Here is a 12,500-nt window from a genome sequence, read left to right as displayed (position 1 = left end):
CCCCCACCTCCTCCTGAATGGCTGTCAGGATGATTGACAGGTTAAGGACCTCCGCTCGGAGCACGGCCAGGGTCTGGAGGTCTAACCTGTACTGGTCAATCACCGACAACAGGGGGCGCAGCTGAGACATCTGACCCTTCAACTCCTAAAGGAGGGAGGAGGATCAGAAGGAGAGGAGATGAGAAGGAGTTGGTTATCTGCACCAACCTTCACTATGAGTCATCCATACATCAATTGTCTTAAATCCTTTATTTACTAAATAAGTCATTCACAGAAATGCAAAACAAACAGTAGATATGGTTACAAGGAAAAGATATGGGGAATGAGCCCTAGTGGGCTAAACCGGCATGGCGGCTTGGTGGACAAAAGGGAAGTGGGGGTCGACTGAGATGAGACACTACAAAGTTGATCATTATAACAATTGAAATGCTAATCCTTTGCACATGAACACTCACTACATTCGGGAATAATTGCAATCAATCAATATATTTAAGTTCAGTGTGTCGCCAGGATCTCTGTTGAAAAGTTTGTTTCTGTTGGAGAGTTTGTCTGCCCTCTTTCTCTCTGCCGTGGTTAGAATAGATAGTTCAGAGTAACATTCATTCATGTCGTTATAGAATAGATGTTTCGGCAGTTGTCGGTCCTCGCATTCACAGGTACATAATTCCTAGCTGCAGACTAGTAATTAGTATAAAAGACTTGTTCTTATTCTGCCGGTATCAATAATCTAAGAGTTTAACCACGTGGTTAAGAATCCAGCAAGTGAAATGTATGGTCTGATCTCAACCCTTAGCCCTCTCGTAATTGAGGTTAGCTCGGTCTGAAGTGGGAAAACCCAGGTGGGGTTTTTATTCAGAACGTAGAAATGGCTGTCCCATGACGCCGGGTCCTGTCTGGGCTCAAGGGCCGGTCCTCTGATTTAGTTCAACTCCAAAGGGAATTGGAGTTTCCTTCATTAAACATCTAAAATCACATTAAATGATTTCACAAATAATTTCATCCTTACTCATTCATTTTATACAACAATTAGATGTAAGCCTCATAACTTTGTACCAAACGGACCAGTTCGTAGCTCGTTACTTAACCAATCATTTATACATTCTCCAGAACATGAATATTGTTTCGGACCTCAAGTTCTGTGTGGAGGACGAAATTCCTTTGTTCTCTCTATGAAAACTCTCTCTCTATACTCTGGCCATGAGTAGAGGATCTCCTCCAGGAATTCATGACCAGTCTAACAGAACCTGGTTTAACATCTTGATGCACCCATCCTGTTAGCGGGATCATCTTCGTCAACATCCGCTGAATTGCAGAGCGCCAAATTCAAATTAAATTACTAAAAATATCAAATTTTCCAGAAATCACAAGTGCAATATAGCAAAACACAGCTTAGCTTGTTGTTAATCCACCTGGTGTGGCAGATTTCAAAAAAGCTTTACAGCGAAAGCATACCAAGCGTTTATGTGAGGACATCTCTCTCAGCAGACAAAACATTACAAACAGCTAGCAGCAAAGTAGATTGGTCACGAAAGTCAGAAAAGCAATAAAATGAATTGTTTACCTTTGATGATCTTCGGATGTTTGCACTCACGAGACAACCCAGTTACACAATAAATGTTCCTTTTGTTCCATAAAGATTATTTTTATATCCAAAATACCTCCATTTGGTTGGCACGTTTTGTTCAGAAATGCACAGGCTCGTGCGGGGCAGACGAAAATTCAACGAAAATTCCAAATAGTATCCGTAAAGTTCGTAGAAACATGTCAAACGTTTTTTATAATCAATCTTCAGGTTGTTTTTACAATAAATAATCGATAATATTTCAACCGGATCTTAGCTTTTTCAATAGGAGAGAGAGAGAAAATGTCTCCTCCAAGCTGTTGCGCATTGCAAAACTCTGCTGGCACCCAGCCTTCCACTGACGCGATGTGATCGTTCTCGCTCATATTTCAGAATAAAAGGCTGAAACTATGTCTAAAGACTGTTCACACCATGTGGAAGCCATAGGGAAAGGAATCTGGTTGATATCCCTTTAAATGGAGGGAAGGCATGCAGTGGAACAGGGAGCTTTCAAAATAAGAGGCACTTCCTAGTTGGATTTTCCTCAAGTTTTCACCTGCAATATCAGTTCTGTTCTACTCACAGAGAATATTTTGACAGTTTTAGAAACTTTAGAGTGTTTTCTATCATAATCTGACAATTATATGCCTATTCTAGCTTCTGGGCCTGAGAAATAGGCAGTTTAATTTGGGTACATTTTTCATCCAGACATCAAAATATCAAAATACTGCCCCCTACACCCAACAGGTTAAAGAGTAGAGAGAGGGAGAGGGGGATGGTGCTCGCTGTACCCAAAGAGGGTAACTTCATGACACTACAAATACCTAGGTGCCTAGACAGACTGTAAACTCTCCTTCCAGACTCACTTTAAGCATCTCAAATCCAAACTAAATCTAGAATCAGCTTCCTATTTCGCAAAACAAAGCATCCTTCACTCATGCTGCCAAACATACCCTCGTAAGACTGACTATCCTACCGATCCTTGACTTCAGCGATGTCATTTGCAAAATAGCCTCCAACACTCTACTCAGCAAATTGGATGCAGTCTATCACAGTGCCATCCGTTTTGTTCACTACGACCTGTATGCTCTGTTTGGCTGGCCATAGCTTCTTATTCGTCGCCAAACCCACTGGCTCCAGATCATCTATAAGTCTATGCTAGGTAAAGCCCCGCCTTATCTCAGCTCTCTGGTCACCATAGCAACACTCACCCGTAACACACGCTCCAGCAGGTATATTTCACTGGTCACCTCCAAAGCCAACTCCTCCTTTGGCCGCCTTTTCTCTCAGTTCTCTGCTGCCAATGACTGGAACGAATTGCAAAAATCACTAAAGCTTATATCTCCCTCACTAACTTTAAGCCTCGGCTGTCAGAACAGCTTACCGATCATTGCACCTGTACATAGCCCATCTGTAAATAGCCCATCCAACTACCTCATCCCCATATTGTTTGTTTTCTGCTCCTTTGCACCCTATTATCTCTACTTGCACATTCATCTTCTGCACATCTTTCACTCCAGTGTTTAATTGCTTAATTGTAATTATTTCACCACTATGGCCTATTTATTGCCTTTACCTCCCCAATCAGACTATATTTGCACTCACTGTATATAGACTTTTCTATTGTGTTATTGACTGTACGTTTGTTTATCTCATGTGTAACTCTGTGTTGTTGTTTGTGTCGCACTGCTTTGCTCTATCTTGGCCAGGTCGCAGTTGTAAATGAGAACTTGTTCTCAACTGGCCACTTGGTTAAATAAAGGTTAAATTAAAAAATACAAAAAATACAAAATAATTTATAGATCGGCAGGTAAGGGTGCTCTCGAGTGGCTAGATGTTCTTTACCATTTGGCCATCAGATTTGCCACCAATGCTCCTTATAGGACACACCACCGCACTCTATACTCCTCTGTAAACTGGTAATCTCTGTGTTCCCGTCTCAAGACCCACTGGTTGATGCTTATTTATAAAACCCTCTTAGGCCTCACTCCCCTCTATCTGAGATATCTACTGCAGCCCTCATCCTCCACATACAACACCCATTCTGCCAGTCACATTCTGTTAAAGGTCCCCAGAGCACACACACACCCCTGGGTCGCTCTTCTTTTCAGTTCGCTGCAGCTAGCGACTGGAACGAGCTGAAACAAACACTCAAACTGGACAGTTTTATCTCCATCTCTTCATTCAAAGACTCAATCATGGACTGACAGTTGTGGCTGCTTTGCTTGTTGTATTGTTGTCTCTACCTTCTTGCCCTTTGTGCTGTTGTCTGTACCCAATAATGTTTGTACCATGGTTTGTGCTGCTACCATGTTGCATTGCTACCATGTTGTTGTCATGTTGTGTTGCTACCATGCTGTGTTGTCATGTGTTGCTGCCTTGCTATGTTGTTGTCTTCGGTCTCTCTTTATGTAGTGTTGTATCTCTTATCATGATGAGTGTTTTGTCCTAAATTTATATTGTATTTATTTTTAATCCCAGGCCCCTGTCCCCGCAGGAGGCCTTTTGCCTTTTGGTAGGCCGTCATTGTAAATAAGAATTTGTTCTTAACTGACTTGCCCAGTTAAATAAAGATTAAATAAAAAATAAATAAATAGAAACAAGTTGAGTCCAAAAATGATGTAATATGCAAGGGAGATATGTACCTAAAAAATAATAATAAGTGTAAGCTGTTAGTAGCCCATCCTAAAAATGTGGTCCCTTTCCCCCTCATCATTTAGCCTACTGTTCTGAGTTGGTGGTGCACTTGTAGCCTATAGCCTGTTTTAGAGAAATGTAATCGTTGAATGTTGTAAGAGCTTTCACTGTCTGCTTATATGCCCCCTTTATTTATCCCACGGTTCTGACTTGGTGTACAGGGAGAACACTGTTCTGACTTGGTGTACAGGGAGAACACTGTTCTGACTTGGTGTACAGGGAGAACACTGTTCGAACGGCCCGTGTTCTGAATTCTGTCGCTGTGCATTTCAAAAGAGCCGAACAAAGAGTTATATTGACTACGTCCGTCCTAGCACGCTCATTAATGTCTTCATTTAAACTACGGATGGCCTCTTATCCGCTTATCCCTTATGCCATAGTTTGTACATCTCAATTGTCAGTAGAAACCACATTTGCTTTAGCAAGTCAGCCATATCATGTTTTTTTAAAGGCAGTAAATGAGGCTGAATGAACTGTTTCGCTTCCAGACGAGGCTCCGCTGATATTTGTATTTATTTATTTAATTATTTTATTTAACCTTTATTAAACCAAGCAGGCGTAGCAGATTCACGACATGGTGCTGAAAAGAAAGCTCTCCTGACAGCTTAATGTCGGCCCTAACAGTTTATGGGCACTGTTTGTCACCATTATAGTGCAATGAATGTATTGTTTAGTGTTGTGTAGAGTAGTGGCTTTGCTGGCATGCATCTAACATTATTTATTTATTCACCAAGATATACATGCTAAAATCACCACTGAAATGGAGAGAGAAAGAGGGATAGAGAGAGAGAGAGGGTTGGAGAGAGAGGGATGAAGAGAGAGAAAGAGAAAGAGTGTTGGAGAGAGAGAAAGAGGGTTGGAGAGAGAGAGAGAGGGTTGGAGAGAGAGGGATGAAGAGAGAGAAAGAGAAAGAGGGTTGGAGCGAGAGAAAGAGGGTTGGAGAGAGAGGGATGAAGAGAGAGAAAGAGAAAGAGGGTTGGAGAGAGAGAGAGGGTTGGAGAGAGAGGGATGAAGAGAGAGAAAGAGAAAGAGGGATAGAGAGAGAGAGAGAGAGAGAGAGGGTGGGAGAGAGAGGGATGAAGAGAGAGAAAGAGAAAGAGGGATAGAGAGAGAGAGAGAGGGGTTGGGGAGAGAGAGAGGGTTGGAGAGAGAGAAAGAGGGATACAGAGAGAGAGGGTTGGAGAGAGAGGGATGAAGAGAGAGAAATAGAAAGAGGGTTGGAGAGAGAGAAAGAGGGTTGGAGAGAGAGGGATGAAGAGAGAGAAAGAGAAAGAGGGATAGAGAGAGAGAGAGAGAGAGAGAGAGAGAGAGAGAGAGAGAGAGAGAGAGAGAGAGAGAGAGAGAGAGAGAGAGAGGGTTGGAGAGAGAGAGGGTTGGAGAGAGAGGGATGAAGAGAGAGAGGAGAGAGAGAGAGAGAGAGAGAGAGAGAGAGAGAGAGAGAGAGAGAGAGAGAGAGAGAGAGAGAGAGAGAGAGAGAGAGAGAGAGAGAGAGAGAGAGAGAGAGGGAGGGTTGGAGAGAGAGAGGGTTGGAGAGAGAGGGATGAAGAGAGAGAAAGAGAAAGAGGGTTGGAGAGAGAGAGGGTTGGAGAGAAAGACAGATAGAGAGAGATGGTTGAGAGAGAGAGAGAGAGAGAGAGAGAGAGAGAGAGAGAGAGAGAGAGAGAGAGAGAGAGAGAGAGAGAGAGGGAGAGGGAGAGAGAGAGAGGGATGAAGAGAGAGAAAGAGAAAGAGGGTTGGAGAGAGAGAGGGTTGGAGAGAGAGGGATGGAGAGAGAGAAAGAGGGATAGAGAGAGAGAGAGGGGGTTGGAGAGAGAGAAAGACAGATAGAGAGAGAGGGTTGAGAGAGAGGGATGAAGAGAGAGAAAGAGAAAGAGGGTTGGAGAGAGAGAAAGAGGGTTGGAGAGAGAGGGATGAAGAGAGATAAAGAGAAAGAGGGTTGGAGAGAGAGAGGGTTGGAGAGAGAGGGATGGAGAGAGAGAAAGAGGGATAGAGAGAGAGAGAGGGGGTTGGAGAGAGAGAAAGACAGATAGAGAGAGAGGGTTGAGAGAGAGGGATGAAGAGAGAGAAAGAGAAAGAGGGTTGGAGAGAGAGAAAGAGGGTTGGAGAGAGAGGGATGAAGAGAGATAAAGAGAAAGAGGGTTGGAGAGAGAGAAAGAGGGATAGAGAGAGAGAGGGTTGGAGAGAGAGGGATGAAGAGAGAGAAAGAGAAAGAGGGTTGGAGAGAGAGAAAAAGGCATGGAGATAGAGAAAGAGGGGTGGAGAGAGAGAAAGAGGGATGAGAGAGAGGAGGGATGAGAAAGAAAGAGGGATGGAGAGAGAAAGAGGGATGAGAGAGAGAAAGAGGGATGGAAAGAAAGAAAGAGGGATGAGAGAGAGAAAGAGGGATGAGAGAGAGGAGGGATAAGAAAGAAAGAGGGATGGAGAGAGAGAAAGAGGGATGAGAGAGAGAAAGAGGGATGGAAAGAGAGAAAGAGGGATGAGAGAGAGGAAGAGGGATGAGAGAGAGAAAGAGGGATGAGAAAAAGAGGGATGGGAGAGATAATTACTTAGATGAAACATTAGATGAAGATATCATCACCCCAGGAGAACAGTAAATCATTCACACACACACACACACACACACACACACACACACACACACACACACACACACACACACACACACACACACACACACACACACACACACACACACACACACACACACACACACACACACACACACACACACACACAGTTAAAGGCCAAACCCTGCTGTCAGTAAAAGAGCGTTTGGTGGATAATCCCTCTCCTGCTATCTTCTCTCCTTCAACTATCTCTCCAACCCTCTCTTCTTTCCTACTCGCTCTAATTTCTCACCCTCTTTATCACTCTAATGCTGCCTCTCCTAAATCCATCTCTCCCTCTCTCTCTCCCTTTCTCTCTTGCTCTCTCTTGCTCTCTGTCTGCCCTTCAGTTCTCCTCAGCAAAAACATTGAAAAGCATTAGATCTCTCTTTCTCTCTGACTTTCACTCCAGCCCTCTCAATCTTCCATCTCTTCTCCCTCCTCTTCCTTCCCCTTTCTCTCTCTCCCCAACCTGTTCTCAGAGCATTTAGTATTATTCTGTACGTAAATCCAAATCATTCTATTTAGTATGATATGTTACGTTTCGTATGGTATGTATTAGTTTGTGGATGTTACGAAGGACAATTCGTATTATATGTTATGAATTTGCTAAACATACAATATGTTACGAATTAGCAAAATGTCTGATATATTATGTATTCTAGCTAGGTGGCTTGGTGGCTAAAGTTAGCTAGCTGGCTAATGTTAGCTAGGCTAGGGGTTAGGGTTAAGGTTAGGGTTAAAAGTAGGTGTTAGGTTAAAGGGTTAAGGTTAGGGTTAGGGGAAGGGTTAGGGGGAAGGGTTAGGGGAAGGGTTAGAGTTAGGGGAAGGGTTAGGGGAAGGGGAAGGGTTAGCTAAAAGGGTTAGGGTTAGGGGAAGGGTTAGGGGAAGGGTTAGCTAAAGGGTTAAGGTTAGGGTTAGGGGAAGGGTTAGGGGAAGGGTTAGCTAAAGGGTTAAGGTTAGGGTTATGGGAAGGGTTAGCTAAAATGGTTAAGGTTGGGACAGATTAGCTAACATGCTAAGTAGTTGCTCGTAGTTGAAAAGTTGCTAATTATCTAAAATGCTAAAGTTGTCTCTCATGAGATTCAAACTCACAAGCTCTGGGTTGCTAGACGATTGAGTTAAACGTCAACCCATTCACCTTGACCAATGACCCTACTTTCTATTTTGAGTTAAACGTCAACCCATTCACCTTGACCAATGACCCTACCTTCTATTTTGAGTTAAACGTCAACCCATTCACCTTGACCAATGACCCTACTTTCTATTTTGAGTTAAACGTCAACCCATTCACCTTGACCAATGACCCTACCTTCTATTTTGAGTTAAACGTCAACCCATTCACCTTGACCAATGACCCTACCTTCTATTTTGAGTTAAACGTCAACCCATTCACCTTGACCAATGACCCTACCTTCTATTTTGAGTTAAACGTCAACCCATTCACCTTGACCAATGACCCTACCTTCTATGTTGAGTTAAACGTCAACCCATTCACCTTGACCAATGACCCTACCTTCTATTTTGAGTTAAACGTCAACCCATTCACCTTGACCAATGACCCTACTTTCTATTTTGAGTTAAACGTCAACCCATTCACCTTGACCAATGACCCTACCTTCTATTTTGCCTTAAAGGAAAATTACACCACAAAACTACCTTTTAGTATTTGTTTCATTAGTCTATTGTTGACATAATCCCAAAACATCTTTCTTGTCAGCAATCAAGTTTTCAAGATATGTATACTTTCAAAATACAGAAATCATCCCCGGATGATGAATTTTGCATCATATGATGTTTAATGCATCATCATACAGATTTTGAAATAAACAAATACCTAAATATTGTTTTGGGGTGGAATTTTCCTTTAACGTAACCATCTGTCTCATGTAACCATACCAAATGTAACATGTCATACTAATTTGAGTGTTCCGGATTTACATTCACTATGTTACGTCTAGTCTATGAGACCAGGCTGCTCTACCACACTCTCCATCCCATTTGCCTTCTCAAATCAAATCAAAGGGAGAGTGATGATTGGAGAGGCAACATCCTTGTTGGAAATCTTGAAATTGAGTTTAAAAACAACCAACCTAAAGCTATGAATGTACCCAGAGCAAGCTAGCATACCTAAATAGCACTCATGTTAGGTAGACAGTTAGCTACAGTTACCCAGAGCAAGCTAGCATAGCTAAATAGCACTCATGTTAGGTAGACAGTTAGCTACAGTTACCCAGAGCAAGCTAGCATAGCTAAATAGCACTCATGTTAGGTAGACAGTTAGCTACAGTTACCCAGAGCAAGCTAGCATAGCTAAATAGCACTCATGTTAGGTAGACAGTTAGCTACAGTTACCCAGAGCAAGCTAGCATAGCTAAATAGCACTCATGTTAGGTAGACAGTTAGCTACAGTTACCCAGAGCAAGCTAGCATAGCTAAATAGCACTCATGTTAGGTAGACAGTTAGCTACAGTTACCCAGAGCAAGCTAGCATAGCTAAATAGCACTCATGTTAGGTAGACAGTTAGCTACAGTTACCCAGAGCAAGCTAGCTAGTTTTATAGTTTGGTCATTTATTCCAATATATTTCACAATTCCCCAAAAATATGTTTATGAAGCTCGCTACGTTTTATAGGGTCCTCACAACGAGACGAAGCCGATAAGGCAGCTTTTGTTGATTAAATATGACACTGCGGCCACCGCAGTAAATGACACGTGACATGTGACACGTGACTACAGTTTGCACAAGTGATCATAGTTCTTTACTCGCTAAATCCATCGGGCCGATGGGTTAACGTGAACTGGACCTCCAACCTGAGATGACAATCAAATTGCATTCTGTTTCCATGGGGATTCCCCCAAGGGAAAGTGGCTACGCGCGAGGGGCTGAGGTGGAAAGGAAATAAACGTGTTTGGACTTCTGCCTCGGTTTCACAACCTCTGTCACAACCACCATGTACTCATTGGGTTTCCAGGTAGTGTAATAACACAATGTACCAGTAACGTTTTCCCCAGCAAACCAACATTTGGTTCTGTGAATGTTCTCATTGGGTTTCCAGGTAGTGTAATAACACAATGTACCTGTAACGTTTTCCCCAGCAAACCAACATTTGGTTCTGTGAATGTTCTCATTGGGTTTCCAGGTAGTGTAATAACACAATGTACCTGTAACGTTTTCCCCAGCAAACCAACATTTGGTTCTGTGAATGTTCTCATTGGGTTTCCAGGTAGTGTAATAACACAATGTACCTGTAACGTTTTCCCCAGCAAACCAACATTTGGTTCTGAGAATGTTCTCATAACACAAATATTGTCCATTCGTGGAGATGATTATGGAATGTTTGTATAAAACGTGAATAGATCATTTTCCTGATGATACAAGAACGTCCCTATAAGACATTTCATCTGTTCTTTAAAGGTTCCCATAATGTTTCATTTGGTTGTGGGAACACAGTCTGGTCAGAACATTGTTGGGGACATGACAAAACATATGTTCCCAAAACACAAAAACATTCCTGTTGTGCGGATGATTTTACAATGTTTCTTTCAGGGTGCAAAAAAAACGTTCACCTGATGTTTACAATAATGTTCCCAGAACACATTTCATCTGTTCTTTAATGGTTACCTGAATGTTTTATTAGGTTGTAGGAACATTCTGGTGGGAACATTGTGGGGATATCACAAAAAAATCTTTGCAAAACACAAAAACTGTCCAGTTATGCGGATAATTCTGCAAGTGTGTTTTGGGTCAGGTGAACGTTTTATACAAACATTCTATAATCATCACCAGACAGTTTTTGTGTTATGAGCAACCTAACAAATGTTCTGGGAACTTTCACAGAACCAATTTTGGTTTGCTGGGCTCTCTCTCACTCTCTCTCTCTCTCTCTCTCTCTCTCTCTCTCTCTCTCTCTCTCTCTCTCTCTCTCTCTCTCTGTCTCTCTCTCTGTCTGTCTGTCTCTCTCTCTCTCTCTCTCTCTCTCTCTCTCTCTCTCTCTCTCTCTCTCTCTCTCTCTCTCTCTCTCTCTCTCTCTCTCTGTCTCTCTTTCATTCCCTCAGGTTAGTCTTCTCTCTCTCTCTCTCTCTCTCTCTCTCTCTCTCTCTCTCTCTCTCTCTCTCTCTCTGTCTCTCTTTCACTCCCTCAGGTTAGTCTTTGCATATTGATAAGCTTTATTCCATGATATAAATATTCAGTTCTGTGTCTGTGGGCAGTGGGGTAACTTTAGGACTGTCAGACCACCAAAGGGGTCGATAAGACACACAAACACATAAACGCACACAGACACACACACGCAGAGCGCGCACACACACATCCCATGAGGGTAAGATGGGAGAGAGGGATGGGAGAGAGCTTGAAGAGAGGGATGGGGGATGGGGGAGTGAGATGGGAGAGAGAGAGGGGGAGGAGAGAGAGGGAGGGGTTTATGTGAAAGCAGTGTTTTTGTCGCTGAGGAGAACAGGGGTGGTGTGTGTTTGTGTGTGTGTGTTAGCGTGTGTGTGTGTTAGCCTGTGTGTGTGCAGCCAGGTGGCTCAAGATTCACTTCCAAGTTTGACGTACGTTCATGTACCCAGGACGTTGGGAGATGCTTCAGTTGGCGCTTGCTTCACCAGGGTTGTGGGTTTGATTCCCACGTGGGGACCAGTACGAAAATGTATCCACTCACTATTATAAGTCGCTCTGGATAAGAGCGTCAGCTAAATGACACATGTAAAAATGTTTTTATAAAACAGCCAACGGTGAGCGTTATTACCGAGCAGGCCTGGGTTTTGTAGGCCTGGGTTTTGTAGGCCTGGGTTTTGTAGGCCTGGGTTTTGTAGGCCTGGGTTTTGTAGGCCTGGGTTTTGTAGGCCTGGGTTTTGTAGGCCTGGGTTTTGTAGGCCTGGGTTTTGTAGGCCTGGGTTTTGTAGGCCTGGGTTTTGCTAGAGCGTTGTGGACGGGGATGGTGGATAGGCGTGAGCTCCGATGGTCGTGTGTTCCACTCATTAGGATTATGTTTTTAACCCCGAACATGAACCAATCAGAACGCAGAAAGGAGGAGCGGCAACCACAGCAGCAACCCAGGGGGTGTTGATGTCACGGAACCCTGCGGTGCAGCTGCTCATTCCGTTACACCAGTTCAGGAGGTCTATGTCACAGAACCCTGCGGTGCAGCTGCTCATTCCGTTACACCAGTTCAGGAGGTCTATGTCACAGAACCCTGCGGTGCAGCTGCTCATTCCGTTACACCAGTTCAGGAGGTCTATGTCACAGAACCCTGCGGTGCAGCTGCTCATTCCGTTACACCAGTTCAGGAGGTCTATGTCACGGAACCCTGCGGTGCAGCTGCTCATTCCGTTACACCCAGGTCTATGTCACGGAAGTGCAGCTGCTCATTCCGTTACACCAGTTCAGGAGGTCTATGTCACAGAACCCTGCGGTGCAGCTGCTCATTCCGTTACACCAGTTCAGGAGGTCTATGTCACAGAACCCTGCGGTGCCGCTGCTCATTCTGTTACACCAGTTCAGGAGGTCTATGTCACAGAACCCTGCGGTGCAGCTGCTCATTCCGTTACACCAGTTCAGGAGGTCTATGTCACGGAACCCTGCGGTGCAGCTGCTCATTCCGTTACACCAGTTCCGGAGGTCTATGTCACGG

General features: G+C 43.7%; 1 protein-coding gene across 1 annotated transcript in view; it reads right to left on the bottom strand.

The window, feature by feature from the left end:
* LOC127932596 (noelin-2-like) overlaps positions 1–12,500 on the bottom strand; it is a 26,831-nt gene that overhangs the window by 588 nt on the left and 13,743 nt on the right. The window contains exon 4 of the mRNA XM_052528600.1: positions 1–145. This exon is cut by the window's left edge and continues 75 nt beyond it. Coding sequence (XP_052384560.1) covers positions 1–145 — 145 coding nt within the window. The remainder of the gene's footprint in view (positions 146–12,500) is intronic.

The sequence above is a fragment of the Oncorhynchus keta genome, chromosome 10, assembly GCF_023373465.1.
Source record: "Oncorhynchus keta strain PuntledgeMale-10-30-2019 chromosome 10, Oket_V2, whole genome shotgun sequence".
NCBI lineage: Eukaryota > Metazoa > Chordata > Actinopteri > Salmoniformes > Salmonidae > Oncorhynchus > Oncorhynchus keta.
This window is presented reverse-complemented; position numbering and strand designations above follow the sequence as displayed.